The following is a 19,497-nucleotide window of genomic DNA, read 5'->3' as shown; positions in this document are numbered from 1 at the left end:
GCAGGCAAACCACTGAACAAAATCACAAAAATCACTGAAATCAGCGTCAAACCCAACACGGGCCGTGTTGAGCAACACGGGCACCCGTGTTGGTCCCCTGTCATATTTATTTTTGATGTTGAGTCCCAGGATGTGCAACACGGGCCGTGTTGTGCAACACGGGCACCCATGTTGCTTCACTGTCTTTCCATTCTTCTTGCAACCTCTTCTTGACACGGCCCGTGTTGTGCAACACGGCCACCCGTGTCAGGCATCCTGTAGCATGTTTTCTGAACTTCCTCAAAACTCCGAGTTTCGCACTGATTTACTCCGATTTCTCCATATGAACCTGAAAACATTAAAACATATAACCAAAGCATAAAATGACGAATAAAGAAATAAAACACTCAATAACTTAACTTAAAAATACTTAAAAACAACGGAAAATATATGTGTGAAAACCACTGATCACATCATAAGGTAAAATAGTTCATAACTTTGTGAAAAATGACTTGAAATTTCAAGTGAAATGATCACTTAATGGCAAAATTCAAAACCATAGCTATGCTCCATATTTTTTCATGCTCTTGGACATTTTGGAAAGCTCTTGTTATGTACTTAAAAACCCTAGTTGAAAGTTTCTTCAAGACCTTTAAGGAAATGGGTGAAAAAAATCCATGAACTTTGAAGAAAATGAGGTTTTAAGTGAATTTTTCAAAAGATTCCAACTTTGAAGCTCCATATCTCTTAAATGGTTGATCTTATTGAAAAGTATTATATGTGACAAAGTTGCTCATTGGATCAAAATCTACAACTTTCATGTTGGAAGTTTTTTTCAGTTGGTAGGTTAAATTTTGAGATATTCCCTTCCAAAGTTTGGTAAAAAAACCATTGAAAACACTTAGAAATTTTTCGAAGTATGAAAAGTCAAACTTTTGACTTTTTGATTCTTGATTGATTTTCTTGATTTTCCTTGATCAAATGACTTAAAATATCATATATTGATGATTTAAAACTTCAAAAGTCATGGTTGACCAAAATTTCCAAAAAGTCAATGGTGTTCTTGTATAGTTGACTTTTTCTGGCGAATCGCGTTTCTGGAGATTTCAGATGAATCAAGCTATCCTCACCAAATGGATGGTATGAATGGATTATATTGAATTATTGGAGGACCTTGAGCCATAGTTTAAGTTGTGGCACCATGTCCTGATTAAAAAGTCAGTGTTTCAGGTGAATTTGGTCAAAAACCCTAATTGTCGACCAGATGAATTTAATGACTGTGGATCTTTAATTGAAGTACAATTTCCATTGGATATTATCATAGGGATTATTTGAAGATGATTGAAACCTTTGAGTGATTCCCTGGAGCTTTTTAGGGTTTCCCAAATGTGATCCCTGATTTCAGTCCCTGATAGTTCAAAACCCTAGTCTAATGTTTTTGAAATTTCACTGTTGATCAATCCTTGTGTAGGAGATGTCTTGAGCCAATAGATTAGGTCAAAATGATGTACTTGGGGTCTTGAGGTCATGTCCCAAGTCATTAGGTCAAATCCTGAGCAAAAGTCAGGAGTATGTTGTCTTCAGTCAAAATCCTAATCTGGTTGATTCAGAGCCTTTGAGCTTGTTGAAATGAATCTTTGAGGACCAAATGTTGATTGTTGATGAAGATGGTTCATTTGATATGAAGGGAGAACAAAACCCTAATTGATTGTTGCTTGTACTGATGAGTGATTTCTTGATTAAACCATGCTGAGCACAAGTAGCAAACACAAGCTATGCAATTTGTTAGTGATGCAAATGATGCATATGCTATGACATGAGGTGGTATCTTAGGTCAAAAATTGGGGTATGACACTTGCCTTTATGCTAAACATAAAATAATTCCCTTTCCAGACAATAATATTATTTCTTTGCATCCTTTTGACCTTATCCACATGGATATTTGGGTCCCCTTTTCAACCCCTTTTAATCTTAGGCCCTAAATAATCTTTTTTTTTTGGTTTATAACCACCGGTTTAGTCCGGTTCGGGGGAACAGCTCTGGCATCAAGTGAGTCAAGCCCCCTCCCGATCGCAGTTGCGGGGGATCGAACCGTGATTCTCCCTACCAAGTCCAGCGCCAATCACCACTGGACCAACTAACGATTGGTTAGGCCCTAAATAATCTTTAACTACAATCATTTTTGTTGAATTTTTAATGAAGCTTAAATACGAGAAATCAACATTAATTCAATATTTTGTCCAAAATATTAAAACTCGGTTTAACACTACAATTAATACCATCAAGTCTAATAATGGTCCGACTTTACTCTTAAAATATTTTACTCCACTCATGGGATACATCATCAGACCTCTTGTATTGACACTCTCTAACAAAATGGCTTGGTTAAAAGGAAGCACCAATATCTTTTAGGTGTTACTCACGTCCTCCTTTGTCAATTATAACTCCCCAAAATTGTTTGGTGTCACGTTTTATCTTATGTTGTTTTTATCATCAATCGTTTACCCATAAAAAATTTAAACTTCAAATCCCCATTTACTTTATTTTATCATGCCTCACTTGGTTATTTTGAGATTAAAACTTTTGGTTGTTTAGTGTTTGTTTGTAATTCTAAATGTAACAGAACCAAACTGGAATCTAGATCTCGTAAATGCATTTATTTAGGCATTAAACATGGTGTAAAGGCCACGTATTATTTGATATGAGCATTACTCTATTCTCTAGGGATACATTCTTCTATTAGCACATATTCCCTTATACACATTCTTAATCCTAACCTTATACAATCACCTTACCTTTATACTCACCCACACCATATTTTTTTCTTGATTACCATTCAGACTTTAATCATCAGCCACCTTCCCCCATTTCCAATTCCAACTCCTCACCCCCTTCCTAAAACCAATCAACCAATTCCAACACTAAAACATGTTTTTTTTTTTGCGAATTTCGCTCCATTTTTTTATTAATAGTATTTTCTGTTCATTTGTTATTAATCCTTTATGAATTTTAATATTAATTCAATTTATAAGTTTAGATTGAATTTTTATTAAAAATTGAAAATCGATTATTTGTATTGCTTTTGTCTTTTATTTTAATTTTATTTTAGGTGCAATTTAAAGAAGGAGAGGTCCATTGAGTTTCAAGCTAAGATTGAAAAAGTCAAGCTATTATTTATCCAAGTCCAAGTCATTTTGGGAAGATAGTTTTGAAGCGAGTAAGGATCCATTCCATTTGGAGAATAAGAAATGGAATGGATCTTATTCCTCTTGAAGCCAAGAGAGGTTATGGGACCCCATACATGATTCAGCAGGCACGCTTGCATCATCAGTAAAAACAAAAAGCTTTTTTCAAATTTCATTTAAAGTTAAATGGCAATATCACCAAAATTTCATCACCTTTCTAAAACTCACAAAATCACAATATAATGTGGTGTAAGAATAGCAAATCTCTTAACAAAAAGTATTAGCTAAAAGATATATAACATGTATCATTTAGCTATGCTTTTGGTGGAGTATTAGCAAACTTCCATGAGCATTTAACAAAAATATCAGCAATTCTATACCCTGCCACCTCAGATATTGGTATTGCATCTGTAATCTCCTTCAACTCATCCTTGCTGAACTTCACTTCAAAGGAACCTACATTATCATCAACATTCTTTGTCTTCGTTGTTCCTACAATTCACATGATAGGTTGCAAAAATGGTAACAATGTCATATATTGTATGCAATTTGTGTAGGGTCATCAAAGTGCATATCAGTGTGCAAAATGGAATACCACTAACCAGGTATGGGTACCACAAAGTCTCCTTGATGAAGAATCCATGAAAGAGCAAGTTGTGAAGTTGTACATTTATGCTTCTCTGCCAATTTTTGTATCCTAGAATATAAGATCTTGTTCTTGTCAAGATTCTCTTCTTGTAACCTTGGATTTGAAAACTGGTGAAAAAAAGATGTTGGTGAATGGTGAACATTGATTAAAGCCAACAAATGATATCATAAAAAACACAAAAGAATCAAATCCATACCAGAAAGCTACTATCTGTAGGTATGCTTTCAGGGACAGCCTTGCCAGCGAAAAATCCGCGGCCTAGAGGGCTGTATGGTACTATTCCAATTCCAAGTTCCCTGAAATTGTTGTTGCTAGAGTCATCGTATGTTTAATATATGAAAAGGCATTAAATAAGGATTTGACTGACACCTATGAACACGGACATTAACACGTCTTTTTTCAGAGATGTCTTTGTTACGCAGTGTGAAACTTTTTAATCAAAAGTCAAAACAAGTACCTGCAAAGTGGAATAATATCCTGCTCGATTTCGCGAGTCCAAAGGGACCACTCCATTTGAACAGCAGTAATAGGATGAATAACATGTGCCCTCCTAATTGTGTCATGGCTGGCTTCAGATAATCCTATGTACTTTATCTTTCCTTCTTCCACCAACTTTTTAAGCTCTTTCATCTATGATTCAAACAAAATCAAATACATTAAACAAATCAATGATGCAAATACTTGCACACTACACATTACTTACAGTATCCTCAATCGGTATTGAAGTGTCAACACGATGTTGATAATAGAGATCAATGTAATCTACTCCAAGGCGTCGGAGACTAGCTTCACAACATGATCGAACATATTCTGGTGTACCATTTACTATGATATTGTCTGGTTCCATTTTCACTATTCCAAACTTGGTCGCAATCTGAATTTCTTCGCGAGGTAAGTCCTTCAATGACTGATAGTTCAAATGCCATGAAACAAACATAGTTGGCAAAGAAAGTCTTGACCCCAAAAAAAAAACGCAAAGAGAGAAGAGATAGTTAATATTAGAAGCGTTGACTTAAAGTAGGAGTTTATGAATGAACCTTTCCGAGAATGATTTCGTTGGTTCCATGGGATCCATAAACATTTGCTGTATCAAAGAAGGTGATTCCTTTGTTAAAGGCATATTTGATCAAAGAGATGGCAACTTCTTCTGGAACATGGGCGGAATATTTTCTGGTGATGCCAGAGCACCCAAACCCCAACTTTGAAACCTACAACAACAATCATAGAGTATATAACACACATCAATGATTGTTATTATGATGATAACTTGAATGAAGGATATATATATTACTACTACTTGCCTCTAGGCCTTGGCTACCAAGCTTCACTCTAGGAATATCTCCCATTTTGTGTTTCTTTTCTCTATGATATAGGTTTCAATGCTTTACATAGACCACTGTTTTTTCAATCAACCAAAAACGAAATGTATTCTAGAAGTAAGGTGAGGATCAGACGCTCCTGATCTGTTCTAATGATGCGATGATATCTCGTGATTTGAGCCATTTGATGAGAATCCAACAGTTATCAGCAAACGCCCACGGTAAACATAATGGAGGATCCTGTACAGGATCCCTCCCCTGATTTACAAAACAGCGAAGGTTAAGGAAACAAAGACGGATTCAAACGGTGGTACACGCGAGCAGGGTCGGGGAGACGCAGTGGTTTTGGATTGGTGAAGTTTGAGCAGAGTTTTGGTATTCTTTTTCTAATTGCTACTAATTTTTACTCTATCTACTCCGTCTATTTATAGTATTTAAATTAGGGTAGAATTTGGGGTGAGTGTGTGAATTCTTTATGTGAAAGTTTGTTATAGATTTAGGAGGGAAGAAAAAATGGTGAGGAATGTGTGAGTGTTAGGAAGCTACTTTAGAACCCTAACAACTCAAGAAAAAATTAAGAGAAATAAAAGAGACAATAAAGGCTAACTAATAAAATAAATTTCATTTCTTTTCTTTGATACCCTAATGTCTCAATGAGACTACAATATATAATGTTACTATTGGGTAACAAACTAAAAGCCCAAATATTAATAAAGGCCCAAATAAATGACAATACAAATAAAACTAGAACTTATATAAATTACTAATAAACTTAAATACTAAATTATACTATCTATCATTACCGCGGGGTCCACTTGAACCTTGTCCTCAAGGTTCTAATAAAATTAAAGTTTCAAATGAACTCAATTTTTTTTAAGTGAGGCTACACGTGACCAAGTTGGGAGGCATGGTGTGCACCTTTAATGAAAAAAGTTAAATTCTTTAAATGAAACATTTAATTCAAAATGAATTAAATGAATGAGGATGAATGATGTAGTGAATGAAAGGAGTCACGTGAAGGTTAAAAGAATAGTGAAAATTTAGAAGTGCTGCCAGTGCCACACGAAAGAAGAAACCATGAAAGTAGGTGATTTGGATAAGTGAAAGTCGGTAATCACGTGAGGTTGCTGGAATTCATTCTACTTTTTTTTTTCTTTTCTATTGGGCTAAATGACCCGTTTGAAAAGCCCAATCCACAAAACTCAAGTTTGCTTTGACCTAACATTCCTCTTTCCATGAAACTTGCAGAGGTGACGCGGCTCTGCTAATTTAAATGGACGCTGAAAAAAAAAAGGATTTCTTACCACCGGGATCAAAAATGAAAGTGTGATGTTGTTCTGGATTCGAAAGCATGAATACAAAATCGAAGCTTTCACGCGTGTTCATCGTAAAATCAGGTGGTTTCATCGGTGGCCGCTTCACATCAGTTGATTTCGCCGGCAACAGTTGTTGATCCTGTAATTTTTTGTATGGTCGTTTCGGATCTGATAATTTTTTGTTATCCCTTGTAGCGTTACCCGTAAGTTCCAAAATCTCAGCGCAGAGGTGTTCCAGAATGGCAGAGAGGTAAACCGGTGAACCAGAACTGACGTGTTGAGTGTAACGACCTGCTTTGAGGAAGCGAGCAAAACGGCCGACGGGGAACTGGAGACCAGCTTTGGTTGATCTTGAAATGGATTTGGTTTTTGGTTTTCCTCTTCCATCTTTTTTGGTTGTTGCAGGTGTATCTGTAGCCATTGTAATTGTAATTTTTTCCATTGCTTGAATTTGCAGTGAATAATGTGTAAGAGATGGTGATTTTGAGAATTGCGATGTTGTTCTATTTTTGACAGATTTCTGTAAGAAATCAATTTCTTCAACTTTTGGTTCTGCTTTCGTTTCTTTGAGTCTTCCTGAGTATTTCTTCAAAGCATATTTTTCTTTCAAAAAATTCTGTGACTTTTTGAATGAATCAGAAAGCTTCTGAATTTGTTCTTTCAACTCTTCTCTATATTTGTTTGATAACTCATGAGTTTCAATCAAATATTGTTTCAGAGTTTCCAAGTCTTGGTAAAATGTTTCTGATTGTAAATTGGAATTTTGGGGTTCTGGTTGGTATGAAATATATGGGTTAGATGAAGTAGGTTGTATAGTTGTGACAGTAGAGTAATAAGGAGAAACGTTGTGATAATAAAATGGTGATGGAACACTAACATATGGAGGAGGGAAAGATTGGTAGTATGGATTTGCCATGGAAGGATTGAAGTTCAAGGATGAAAGCACCAATGTTAGGAAGCTACTTTAGAACCCTAACAACTCAAGAAAAAACTAAGAGAAATAAAAGAGACAATAAAGGCTAACTAATAAAATAAACTTCATTTCTTTTCTTTGATACCCTAATGTCTCAATGAGACTACAATATATAATGTTACTATTGGGTAACAAACTAAAAGCCCAAATATTAATAAAGGCCCAAATAAATAACAATACAAATAAAACTAGAACTTATATAAATTACTAATAAACTTAAATACTAAATTATACTATCTATCAGTGAGGGATGGAGAAACTGTGGGAGCATATGAAGAGAGAATGTTTGCAAAAATTTGTTAGGATAATCTGTGATGTATGTATGTATGTATCATGTAATTTGATGATGGTATGTGAATTTGTAAAGACTGTAAATAGTTAACAAAGTTTGTATTGTTTACTTATGATTTGTCACGTGGGATTTACCATGGATTGTAATTGCATGGTGATGTAAACATATAAATATATTTGAAACTTCCATGCTTTTTCATTTTTGTTTTTTTTTTAATATTTTTTTTGTTCTTATAAAAAATATTATTAAAAAAATGACATATGTTGGTCTCCACAAAATTATTATCTACTTATTTTTAATCCTTATTGTTTATTGTTACTCTGATGTGTATTTTTTAACAATTATTTTACAGACATGTTTTGAATGTTATAAAAAGTTCATCCAAAAAAGAAACTCAAAATTTAATTTCTAAGTCGATATTTGCGTTACTTTTATCATCATCTTTTAAAATTTAAAATTTCATATTTAATTCTTATCGTTTTAAATAATGTTATAATTTAGTAAAAAATATATTTTATAGTGTTCTAAACACGTATGAAAAAGAATTATTCAAAAATTTAAAAGTTTAAGGATAATTAAACTATTTTCAAAAATTTTAAAAACAATATTAACTAAAATTGCATACATAAAATTTTTATAAAAATTTAAAAATGTTATTTTTTAATAAAAGTTAAAAATAAAATTTAAAATATTTAAAGAGTCCCTTAAACTTTTTTATGTATTTATTTTTTTTATGTATTTGTAGACTTTTTGACTTTGAATGATGTCAAGGTAACATTATGTATGTGTTATGATTAAAAGATTTTTGTTATTTTGTTAGTGGGAAAGAATTATGTCATGTAATGATTATGTAATAGTATGATGAAAAGAAGTAATATGTAAATTATGAGATTTTGTAGCTTTTCTTTGAAATTTGTAAAATATGGACAATTATTTGACTTTTAAATGTGATAAAAAAGAAATGCAAATCACATAAAAATTTTAAAATAAGAAGATGAATGATGAATGTAGTGATGTGCAAAATTGAATGTTCTAAAAAGTGCAAGATGTGAAACCAATGAAAAGCTATTTTAAATTGGTATAATAAATGCAAAATGCAAACATGGTCGGGTGAAACGGAAGCGCCCAATAAAATTAGAATACTACAGTCATCCCTATTTAATTACATTTGATCAGAGAGTATGAATGAAAAAATCTTTACATAATCATGGTGAAAGATAATAAAATGCAAATGACTCAAATTTTGTCCTTCGAATAGAACTAAAATGAAATGAAACTAAAATGAAATGAAATGAGTCTTGGCAAAACACTAAAAGTTATAAGGTAGAACATGGGGATAAACTGAGGTAATTTTAAGAATGTCTATTTGAGAAGATTTCCAAGATAAAATTATTAGGAAGAACCTTCCCTGGGATGCTTTAAAAGAAGGGTGAGTTCTGACAATCCTCAAATAGAAGTGAGATGGCATTCGGAAATTTTCAGATTCCAAAAAAGAGTTGCGAAAATCTTCGTAACGAAATGAAATGTCATAAATGACATATGAATATCCTCAAATTCAAAGGTGAGTTTTGAAAATCCTCGAAAGGCAATGAATAACATCCGACAATCCTTAGATGCAAAAAATGTGAGTTATGAAAATCCTCGTAACAAAAGGGTAACATCTGACAATCCTCAGATGCAAAAAAGGTGAATTTTGGAAATCTTCTAAATAAAATAAGTTAGCATCCGGAAATCCTCTGATTCAATAAGGAATTTACAAAAATCCTCGTAACAAATAGGTGACATCAGGAAATCCTCGGATCCAAAAAAAGTGAGTCTGGAAATCCTCAAAACGAAATGAGATAATATCAGTCAATCCTCTGATTCAAAAAAGACGACTTTTGGAAATCCTCATAATAAAATGAGATGACATCAGACAATCCTCAAATTCAAAACAAGTGAGTTATGTAAATCCTCAAAATGAAAGGGTAACATCTGGCAATCCTCAAATGCAAAAAAAAAAAAAAAAAAAAAGTAGTGAGTTAAGAAAATCCTCATAACAAATGAGAGAAATGAGATTTTGATCTTTGAAATGCCGATTATTAAATCGGAAAATAGGTAATGGACTTAAAAAATTAAAATTTCCATACGAGTATTAGAAATGATTAAATGGCCAGACGAGTACTAGAAATGATTGAATGGTCAGACGAGTACTAGAAATGACTAAATGGCCAAATGAGTACTGGAAATGACTAAATGGCCATACATATACTGAAAATGACTAAATGGCCATACAGGTACAAGAAATGATTAAATGGCTAGACGGAAACTGAATTTGATTAAATTATCATACGGGAACTGGATTTAATTAAATTGTCATGACTAAATGGCCATACAGGTACAAGAAATGATTAAATGGCTAGACGGAAACTGAATTTGATTAAATTATCATACGGGAACTGGATTTAATTAAATTGTCAGACAAGTAATGGAAATGATTAAATGGCCACACGAGTATTGCAAATGATTAAATAGCCACACGAGTACTGTAGATGATTAAACTTTCAGACGAGAATTCGAAATGATTAAACTGCTAGACGGAAACTGGATATGATTAAAATTCCAAACGGGAATTAGAAATGATTAAACTGCTAGACAAGAAATGAATATGATTAATATCATACGAGAACTAGATATGATTACATTTTCAGACGGGAACTGGAATGATTAAACTGGCAGATGAGTACTGGAAATGGAAATTGCCACACGGGTACTAAAAATGATTTAATTGCCAGACAGACACTGTAAATGATAATCTTCCATATGGAAATTAGAAATGATTGGATGACCAGACGAGTATTGGTAATGATTAAGATTCCAGATGAGAACTATAAATGATTAAAATACAAGATGAGTACTGGAAATGAAAATTGTCAGAGGAGTACTGAAAATGATTAAATTGTCAAACAAGAATTGGACTTTAAAATGAACTTGTCAGACGAGTATTGGAAATAATTAGATGGCCAGGTGGGAATTGAATTTGATTAAATTATCAGACGGGAATTGGATTTGATTAAATTGTCATACGAGTACTGGAAATGATTAAATAGCCACACGAGTATTGGAAATGATTAAATACCCACACGAGTATTGGAAATGATTAAACTTCCAGATGAGAATTGGAAATGATTATCCTGCTAGACGGAAACTGGATATGATTAAACTTTCAAACGGAAATTGGAATTGATTAAACTGCTAGACAGGAAATGAATATGATTAAACTATCAGATGGGAACTGGATATGATTACATTTTTAGACAGGAACTGGAATAATTAAACTACCAGATGAGTACTGAGTACTGGAAATGAAAATTGCCACACGAGTACTAAAAATGATTTAATTGCTATACATGGGCTGTAAATGATAAACAGCCATATGGGAACTAAAAATGATTAGATGACCAGACGGGTATTGGTAATGGTTAAGCTTCCGGACGAGAACCAGAAATGATTAATGATAAATGATAAATCCGGATTTCAACCTCAAAAAGATAGTTCAAAGGATGAGGTTGCTTACACATATTTATATTTTCAATAGCTTGAAAACCAAAACAATGTTGAATTTCAAACTAACACCAACCGCACAACTATCCCCGTACTTCAACATGATGTCCTTGCACTACAGAAAAAAAGGGCTCCTGCCACGCCCAGGACACCGAGACTATATGCAAAATAACCGTGGCATAACGCTGAGGCCACGGTTTGGCCACAGAAATCCAACTGTGGAGTATGCGGTCGTGGCCTAAAGTAAAGTCCACGGTTTTCTGGTATAGACCAAGCCTTTTTTATTATAAATGCACATGTATTAATAATAAAAAACGAATAATTATTACCAGCTGCATCAAATGATACAAATATTTTAATATTTTGTTGAACGATTGAAAATACATGTTAACCTAGCTAGCTGACATGTAGTTCTCAAACAGAAAACTGAATCCACAATAACAGAACCTATGCATCTAAAACTAACTTCCCAAATTATAAATCCCTAAGCTATCTACCATTACTTCTCAAACAGTTATTATCACACTTCTTTTCTTCAGCAGCTACTGCATTCTCTTCCAAGACTCATTTTCTTGCAAACAACAAAAGAAAAAGTTCAAGCATACTCATAGTGAGAAGATAGCCTTCAACAGTCCTGCACTTGATAGAAAAAAACATAAACCAAAGTCAGAACCTACACTTGCTTAAGACAAAAAATCAGAATGAAGGCACATTAAAATTCATCCAGCCAACCATAACAACACAATGCACATCAAACAAAAATCAACTCCATGTACACAACCACTCAGCAGCCCACAAATCATATTCAAAAGAAGAAGAAAAGAGGTTAACTTTAACTGTTTTTTTAGTCTTAACCGAATTTAGAATTTCCCTTCATAACTCTGCATAACAGTTCTATAATAACAGTTTAACTTCTAAACTAACTTCACTAACATAATTCAAACTATACCTAACATTAACACCATTTATCATACATTTAGCATTGATGTTGTTTTCCCAACACCATTTATTCCTCCTCTCCCGAGGCAGAGCCTCCCATTCTTTGTACACAGAGAGAAGAGTAAAAAGGTCACCATCAGAATGGCAAAATTGCACTTTGAGACAATCAGATCTTTGCTTATCATCTTCATTACCAAATCTGCAGAAAATACTACTTGCATTGGGCATCATGGCAGTAAGGACAACACCTTCTCTGCCCAGAGCAAGTTGGAAACAGCCAAGGATCTTCAAAAATCTGAACTTCAACACCTTCAGCATCATCAATCTTCACACCAATCAAGACTTTTGACTAAACCAAAAATCAATGCAATAGGTGTACATATATGTCATAAAGACATCATTGCCATAACTAACAGGTAAGATAAGAATAAGATGAGAATATAATAATTTGGAGAATAAGCCTAGACAATACACTTACAGATGAGAATAAAAGTTCTTGAAGAGTTAAAAGATAAATGAAGAGTTAACATAGGAGAAACACAGACACTTACTACTAGTGGAATAGTCTGATATAAGAATACTTAAGTGAGGAACTTAGAAGTCACACAACACTTGGATAAATATGAACTACGTATTTTGAACAATTTTATAAATATATGAGATCAACTCATTATGCATTGCTGCTAGTAAAAGTGCATAGATCTCTCACAATGACATTTTCATCTAATTTAACATTTACTCACAATATACACTAGCAATTTGACGGATTCAAAAATCTACTTCCAATTTCCAGATGGTACAAAATTGAATGCCCTAATCCTAGTTATCAATCCTAACATGTACTATAGGAAAACCAAGGCGTGATGCGAAATGAAAGAGTAACTACTTGTTATTTTAAAGAGATACCCCTGAAAATGAAGGGAGCCACAGTAGCCGTTTGAGTTCCGACGCGGTGAAAATAATGAGAAACAATGAGAAACAAAACAAAACAATATGAACTCATCAAAACAAAACCTATAGTTTGGACTGCTTCTTGGAACTTCTTCCTGCTATGAATTCCTGCATTTTCTTGAATTGCTCCTTGGTAATTCCATTATAATAATCATGGCCCCTCTCATGCATTCCGTACACAAATAGAGAACTCATCAAAAATACATAAATATGGTTTGAACTGCTCATCAATTCAAAGTTCAAATGTAAAATTAGTAAATTTATATTTTATATACGATATATTACCAGCATGACCAAGAACAGGGATTCTTGTTGACTCCTTGATTTGAGAAACCAGCTTATTACTTCCTCTAGGGACCACAAGATCTATCACATCATCAAGCTGTCCCAAAGATATAGCTTTAAAATAACTTGCAGCACCATATAAACAAAAAAATAACTATGTAAGAAGAAAACTAAAAGCTATGTTTCTTGTCCACTTAGGAAATTACAAACTAGAAGAATACACACAACCAATGGTATGAATCAATCAAGTATCTTTATTTTTACATTCTATTGCCTTGAATGTAGAGTACACGAACACAGAAATTCCAACATAACAACTACACTTAGCATGAGATTAACGATTGAAAAAACTTATTTCTCATGAAAGCACATAAAAATTGATAGTTGTACTATTAAACCATAATAACAGGTCAAAAGTTTATTATTAAACTATGGAACATAATATAAAAGCGATTGAAACTTCAGCATGGTTTATGATAAACTCCACAACATTAGGACCTGTTAGGCATAAACACAAGTTAATGAAAGTAATTTACAACTGTACTCTTGTTTGTGTGCAAAACTTCTAGAGAGGATATACTTGAAATGATAAAATAAATCATATTTTATTGTTTGGATTGACCTATTTGAGCTTATATACTGTCATAAGCATTTGTGAGACATATTGTGTCTTTGTAAGAGCTTATAGAACCAACTTATGACATTTTTCTAAGCTGTTTTTAGCTTATGTTCCTAAGCTCTCCAAGATAGCTTATGAAAATAGGGTATAGATTATATATGAAAATAACTTGACTTTAGCTTATTTTGCTATAGAAATAGCTTATATTTTAAGCACTTATATGAAAACAACAAAAAAGAATTATGGACCACCATTTGCTGCATATTTCTGAAAACGTCCAAATGCAAAGCACGTATCGTAAACTCATGAAAGGAATAAGAAAATACATGGACTATGGAACCGGGACGACTACTCAAATCATCTTCTCGTCTGTCACACCGGAGCCAATCTGCACCTAGATCTGCCTAATGAAAAGATTACAATATCAAACAAATATAAGGAACATATTGTCAAACCGTAACATAACTGTAATCAAACATAAAAACGTAGTTATGGAGATTTCAAACACAGAAAACATGCAGAATCTCCCAATCCCTCATAAACTCAGTCCTCATTAGAAACCCCAATCCACTTCAAATGTTTAACAGAAGCTTGAAGCAGAGGGCTGAAACGAACAAAAACCTTCACTACACTCAAAACCACAACCCTCCATATGTCACAAAATATACACTCAACCTCACCCCACTCTACATAAACCTCACCTCACTCAACTCATCAACCATTCACAACATAAACACCAGAATCGCAGCAACAAAACTCACAGAGTAGTCATAAGCTAAATCACAAAAGAAGAAGTATCCAAGTCAAGCATAGTGAAAAAGCTTACCTGAAGAAGATCATCTGTAGGTCCCGCTTTCCATTCCCGTTGTTATTTTCCTTGCAATTGCTTTGATTCACTTGTAAATATACTCTTGAAATCACCGAAAATCAATAACGAATTGGGGCTTAGGGTTTGTTTGGGATAAAGGGTAACATTGAAGGTTTGTATGTTTGCTGTTACTGAATTCGAAACAAAACGATGATGATAGAGAGAGTTGGATCGGTGATAGCAAAGGGAGTGAAGAATCGGTAGCAGAGAGACCATGAGATAGAGCCGAGAGAGATATCGATCCAGAGTTGAGCTGAGAGTTGAGAGAGAGAAACATGAGAGAGTGAGGCACTAATGGTAGAGAGTGAGATCGTGAGAGGGAGAATAGAAGAATCCCAAAGGTGACTTAACCCTAATCCCTTTTATGTTTATTTGTTTTAGTTTTTTTTTCTTTTTAATCTTAAAAAAATAAAATATAAAACAAGAGAAATAGGGAAACGAAAAGAAAAGAGGGAAAACATGGCGGTCATTAAATTTTTGGACTTGGTCTACAGTTTTTAGTTAAAATTATAAGGCCGCAGTTTTTCTTTGTGCCTTAAAATATCCGCAGTTCTATAGCGGTGGCAATTGAAGTAAAGGCCACAGTTTCATACTCCGAATTCAATATTTTATAACATAATTCTACGCTTTGATAACTATGGTCAAATCATATATGTAGCCACAGTTTCTGAGCTGTGGAAAATTTTAGCGTGGCCGTAGGCCAAAAATGTAGTAGTGTTGCAAAAATACACTTATGTCTACTTTAGCCCGTGTGCTAAAAAGTAAGAAGTGAGTATATTGGTTGTATAATCATACCTCAGAAATGATACCTTTATTTATAGAGTGGTTGTATTCTTATACACTCCGTGCAATTGATATTTTCATTGAGGTCATCAACGAATAAGAACAAGCTCATTAGAGTAACTGACCCCATGATAGGTGATGGAACATATCCAATATGATTATCTTCCATGTAATTCACAATCGTGCAAGCGGGTTAGTGTTTCTTGATACACAACTAATTGGCGTGTAAATTTACATGGATGACTTCGAGAGTGAGTTACCTTTGTAATTTGAAATGTGAACTTCATTGATAGATATTCTATAATATATTTTGAGTTGCGTAGTTTAGAATAGTTTAGACCCATATACATGCATGACTTCATTTATAAAATGAATGAATAAAAAATGTTAGTGGAAATAGAATATAAGCATGCGGTTCTCAAGATTAAATTTCCCCATAAAATAACCCTACACATTTTTGAAGGAGATCAACACTCTCGGAAAGAAACAGAAAAATGAGAGAAATTGCTACAGTGAAGCTTGGAAGCCAAGGCTTAGAGGTGATTATTCTTCATCATCATTCATCACTGTTTTGATAATAGTAATTTGTGTTATTCTTATATGGTTGTTGTTGTAGGTTTCAAAGTTGGGATTTGGGTGTTCTGGCATCACTGGAATGTATTACTCCCCTATTTCAGAAGAGGTTGGGATCTGTTTAATCAAATATGCATTCAACAAAGGAATCACATTCTTTGATACAGCAGATGTTTATGGATCCCATGGTGCCAATGAAATCATTCTCGGAAAGGTTCACTCATAAGTCAACGCTCCTAACAGTACCAGATCTGCTCTTTCTTTACTTTTTTTTTTGTCAAGACTTTCTTTGCCAACTATGTTGTTTCATGGTATTTGAACTATCAGGCATTGAAGGACTTACCTCGCAAAGAAATTCAGATAGCGACGAAGTTTGGAATAGTGAAAATGGAACCAGATAATATCATAGTAAATGGTTCACCAGAATATGTTCGATCATGTTGTGAAGCTAGTCTCCAACGCCTTGGAGTAGATTACATTGATCTCTATTATCAGCATCGTGTTGACACTACAATACCGATTGAGGATACTGTAAGTAATGTGTAGTGTGCTAGTATTTGCATCATTGATTTGTTTACTGTGTTTGATTTTGTTTGAATCATAGATGAAAGAGCTTAAAAAGCTGGTGGAAGAAGGAAAGATAAAGTACATTGGATTATCTGAAGCTAGTTCTGATACCATTAGAAGAGCAAATGCTGTTCATCCTATTACTGCTGTTCAAATGGAGTGGTCCCTTTGGACTCGCGAAATTGAGCAGGATATTGTTCCACTTTGCAGGTATTTGTTTTGATGAAAGTAATAGGTTTATAAGCTATGTAACACGGACACCTTTAAAAAAAAAAGTCTCTGTCGTTGCAGACAAAGACACTGACACCACACCAACAATTATGATTGTCAGTGTCATGTCCGCTGTTTGTATGAGTGTCCGCAATTCATAGGACTTTGAGGTTTACTTGCTTGAGATGGAACTTTCGGGCTTGTGAAATCCTTACTTAATGCTTTTTCATATTGATCATAAAATGACTATTGCAACAACAATTTTAGGGAACTTGGAATTGGAATAGTACCATACAGCCCTTTAGGCCGCGGATTTTTCGCGGGCAAGGCTGTCACAGAAAGCATACCTTCAAGTAGTGTTCTGGTATGGACTTAATCCTTTTGTTTCTAATGATGGCTGCTTGGTCTTTCTCATTTCCCTTCATTCACCAACTTGCATTTTTCACCAGGTTTCGCATCCAAGGTTACAAGGGGAAAATCTTGACAAGAACAAGATCTTATATTCTAGAATACAAAAGTTGGCAGAGAAACATGAATGTACAACTTCACAACTTGCTCTTTCGTGGATTCTTCATCAAGGAGACTCTGTGGTACCAATCCCTGGTTAGTGGTTTTCCGCTTTTGCAATCTGTATCAAATTAATCGTGTGTGAAGCTTCTGATATGCATATTGTAGGAACAACCAAGACAAAAAATGTTGATAGTAATGTTGGTTCATTAGAAGTGAAGCTGAGCAATGATGACTTGGAGGAAATTACAGATGCAATACCAATATCTGAAGTAGCAGGGGATCGAACTACTGATATTAATGTTAAATGCTCTTGGAAGTATGCTAATACTCCACCTAAAGCATAGCTAAATAGTACAAGTTATGCAACACAGGAATAAAATAAAAAAAATTAATCTAGTTTGTGCCCGATTGTCACTTAGTCAATTCCAATGAGACTATATTAATTCTACGGGTTGGTCTAATGGTAAATGTTTGAGTCCTCAAAAGTCTGCTTGTCTTAATGTCCTAGGTCTAAATCTCATTAGATTTGAGTTTTAAGAGTACTTTTAAATGTAGTCTCCACAAGTAAAGTGTTAAATTGGTTTCGTCCCACAAAAAATGTATTAAAATGATCAATATGTCTCTGATCATTATTTTCAATTGCAACCTTTAATTAATACAACTCATATTTTCAATTTATGATAATGGTAATATATTAAGGTAAATTCTTAAGAACCATGAATATTGGATGAATACTCAATAATGTATTTTAATTTCAATTTATTTCAAATAAATTATTTTAGAAAGGTGATATAATATTGGATGATTGGTTCATGAGTATGTATTCAACCAAATTTAATGGTACATAGGAGTTCAACAAACATTAATACTTGATAATGGTACATAGGAGTTCAACTAACACTTTTTTTTAAAATCAGGAGCTCAACTAACATTAATACTTGATAATGGTAATTTAGTAAAAGAGAGGGATTAAGCAACCTATCACCCACATAGGCTAGGTTATTGACTAAATACTTTGTTTGAAAAAAAGAAACAATTGTCTTGATTATTTTCATGTATGATATTGAATAATTATTTAAAAGTATACCAAAATCACTTGACATATAGCCACCAATTTTTAAATAGAGCCATTTTTTTTTAGCTTTCACACTCTAGTTTATTAGGAAATGAGATCTTAGTAATTCAAAATCAGTGCTGAAAGGTACGGATACTAGTCAAATATTATTCCATCAAAAATCAAACATTCTTCAAACTTTTATTCATTAAAAAAAATTTGTTTAACACTCGAGTCCAAGTGATTTCAACCTAACCCAAGAGTGACATTGTTACAAGCAACATAAAAGCCAACCAAATTGTCTGGCTAATTACATTGCCAATCAAGTATTTAAACAAGCCTTAAACCTGCCAGTTTTTAATGTGGGATGCACCACCTATAGAGTATTTACTTCCCCATTCCAATAATGAATCCGGTTGATAATAATAGAGTATTAAATATCCCAAATAGTCCAAGTTTACTAGGAATATTGAGGAGTGTACTCTTAGGCTATGTTTGGGAGTTTGGAGGGGAATGGAGGGGAGGGCTTTAAAAAATAGGAAGAATTTGGTGAAAAGGGTAAAAAGATTTTGGGTAGGAGGGTTTTGGAGGGTTTGAATTTATTCATAACACCAAAAACCCCGTAAAATGGGGGAACTCAAAAATTGTATTGTAGGAGGGTTTTGGAGGGTTTTGAAGGGCTTACATAAATTTTTCAAATATGTTTTAGGTTGTTATAGTATTACTAGTAGAAGACCCGTGCGTCCGCACGGGTAATTTAAATCTTAATATGAATAATGTATTACAAACACATAAAAAGAAGTTTAAAAACTCGAATAAAACTGTTAAATTAAGATTCATAAAATATAATATAGATGTAATGAAACTATATATAGTAGCTAT

General features: G+C 33.7%; 3 protein-coding genes and 1 long non-coding RNA gene across 5 annotated transcripts; 1 reads left to right on the top strand and 3 right to left on the bottom strand.

The window, feature by feature from the left end:
- Window positions 1-3,310: 3,310 nt before the first annotated feature.
- LOC131599451 (perakine reductase-like) lies at window positions 3,311-5,654 on the bottom strand. Its single transcript, XM_058871795.1, has 7 exons — window positions 5,115-5,654; window positions 4,851-5,021; window positions 4,517-4,720; window positions 4,271-4,443; window positions 4,010-4,109; window positions 3,767-3,920; window positions 3,311-3,656 (listed from the first exon to the last, which is right to left on the bottom strand). Exons 1-7 carry the CDS (start codon window positions 5,157-5,159, stop codon window positions 3,478-3,480), a joined length of 1,026 nt encoding a protein of 341 aa, XP_058727778.1. The 5' UTR covers window positions 5,160-5,654; the 3' UTR covers window positions 3,311-3,477.
- Window positions 5,655-5,855: 201 nt separating this feature from the next.
- On the bottom strand, window positions 5,856-7,392 carry LOC131599450 (uncharacterized). The gene has a single exon (XM_058871794.1). It carries the CDS (start codon window positions 7,362-7,364, stop codon window positions 6,402-6,404), a length of 963 nt encoding a protein of 320 aa, XP_058727777.1. The 5' UTR covers window positions 7,365-7,392; the 3' UTR covers window positions 5,856-6,401.
- A 5,482-nt stretch (window positions 7,393-12,874) lies between these two features.
- On the bottom strand, window positions 12,875-15,227 carry LOC131599449 (uncharacterized). The gene is made up of 3 exons (XR_009282780.1): window positions 14,877-15,227; window positions 14,377-14,454; window positions 12,875-13,556 (listed from the first exon to the last, which is right to left on the bottom strand). It is a non-coding gene; the product is annotated as an uncharacterized LOC131599449 (long non-coding RNA).
- An 830-nt stretch (window positions 15,228-16,057) lies between these two features.
- Window positions 16,058-18,159, top strand: LOC131599447 (probable aldo-keto reductase 1). 2 transcript variants are annotated; one of them, XM_058871793.1, is made up of 7 exons: window positions 16,058-16,240; window positions 16,318-16,488; window positions 16,602-16,805; window positions 16,879-17,051; window positions 17,319-17,415; window positions 17,501-17,654; window positions 17,738-17,885. In XM_058871793.1, exons 1-7 carry the CDS (start codon window positions 16,196-16,198, stop codon window positions 17,749-17,751), a joined length of 858 nt encoding a protein of 285 aa, XP_058727776.1. In that variant the 5' UTR covers window positions 16,058-16,195; the 3' UTR covers window positions 17,752-17,885. The 2 variants fall into 2 exon arrangements, with proteins under 2 accessions (XP_058727776.1, XP_058727775.1); XM_058871792.1 differs by having other exon boundaries at window positions 16,060-16,240; window positions 17,727-18,159.
- The last annotated feature ends 1,338 nt before the right edge of the window (window positions 18,160-19,497 follow it).

This window comes from Vicia villosa, linkage group LG4 (genome assembly GCF_029867415.1).
Source record: "Vicia villosa cultivar HV-30 ecotype Madison, WI linkage group LG4, Vvil1.0, whole genome shotgun sequence".
Taxonomy (NCBI): Eukaryota; Viridiplantae; Streptophyta; class Magnoliopsida; order Fabales; family Fabaceae; genus Vicia; species Vicia villosa.
This window is presented reverse-complemented; position numbering and strand designations above follow the sequence as displayed.

Coding starts and splice junctions, on each gene's coding strand:
- LOC131599451 (XM_058871795.1), bottom strand. CDS start 5,159: ATGGGAGATATTCCTAGAGTGAAGCTTGGTAGCCAAGGCCTAGAG. Junction 4,721..4,850: donor ACGAAATCATTCTCGGAAAG/GTTCATTCATAA, acceptor TTGAACTATCAG/TCATTGAAGGACTTACCTCG. Junction 4,110..4,270: donor GATATTATTCCACTTTGCAG/GTACTTGTTTTG, acceptor CAACAATTTCAG/GGAACTTGGAATTGGAATAG.
- LOC131599450 (XM_058871794.1), bottom strand. CDS start 7,364: ATGGCAAATCCATACTACCAATCTTTCCCTCCTCCATATGTTAGTGTT.
- LOC131599447 (XM_058871792.1), top strand. CDS start 16,196: ATGAGAGAAATTGCTACAGTGAAGCTTGGAAGCCAAGGCTTAGAG. Junction 16,241..16,317: donor TTGGAAGCCAAGGCTTAGAG/GTGATTATTCTT, acceptor TTGTTGTTGTAG/GTTTCAAAGTTGGGATTTGG. Junction 16,489..16,601: donor ATGAAATCATTCTCGGAAAG/GTTCACTCATAA, acceptor TTGAACTATCAG/GCATTGAAGGACTTACCTCG.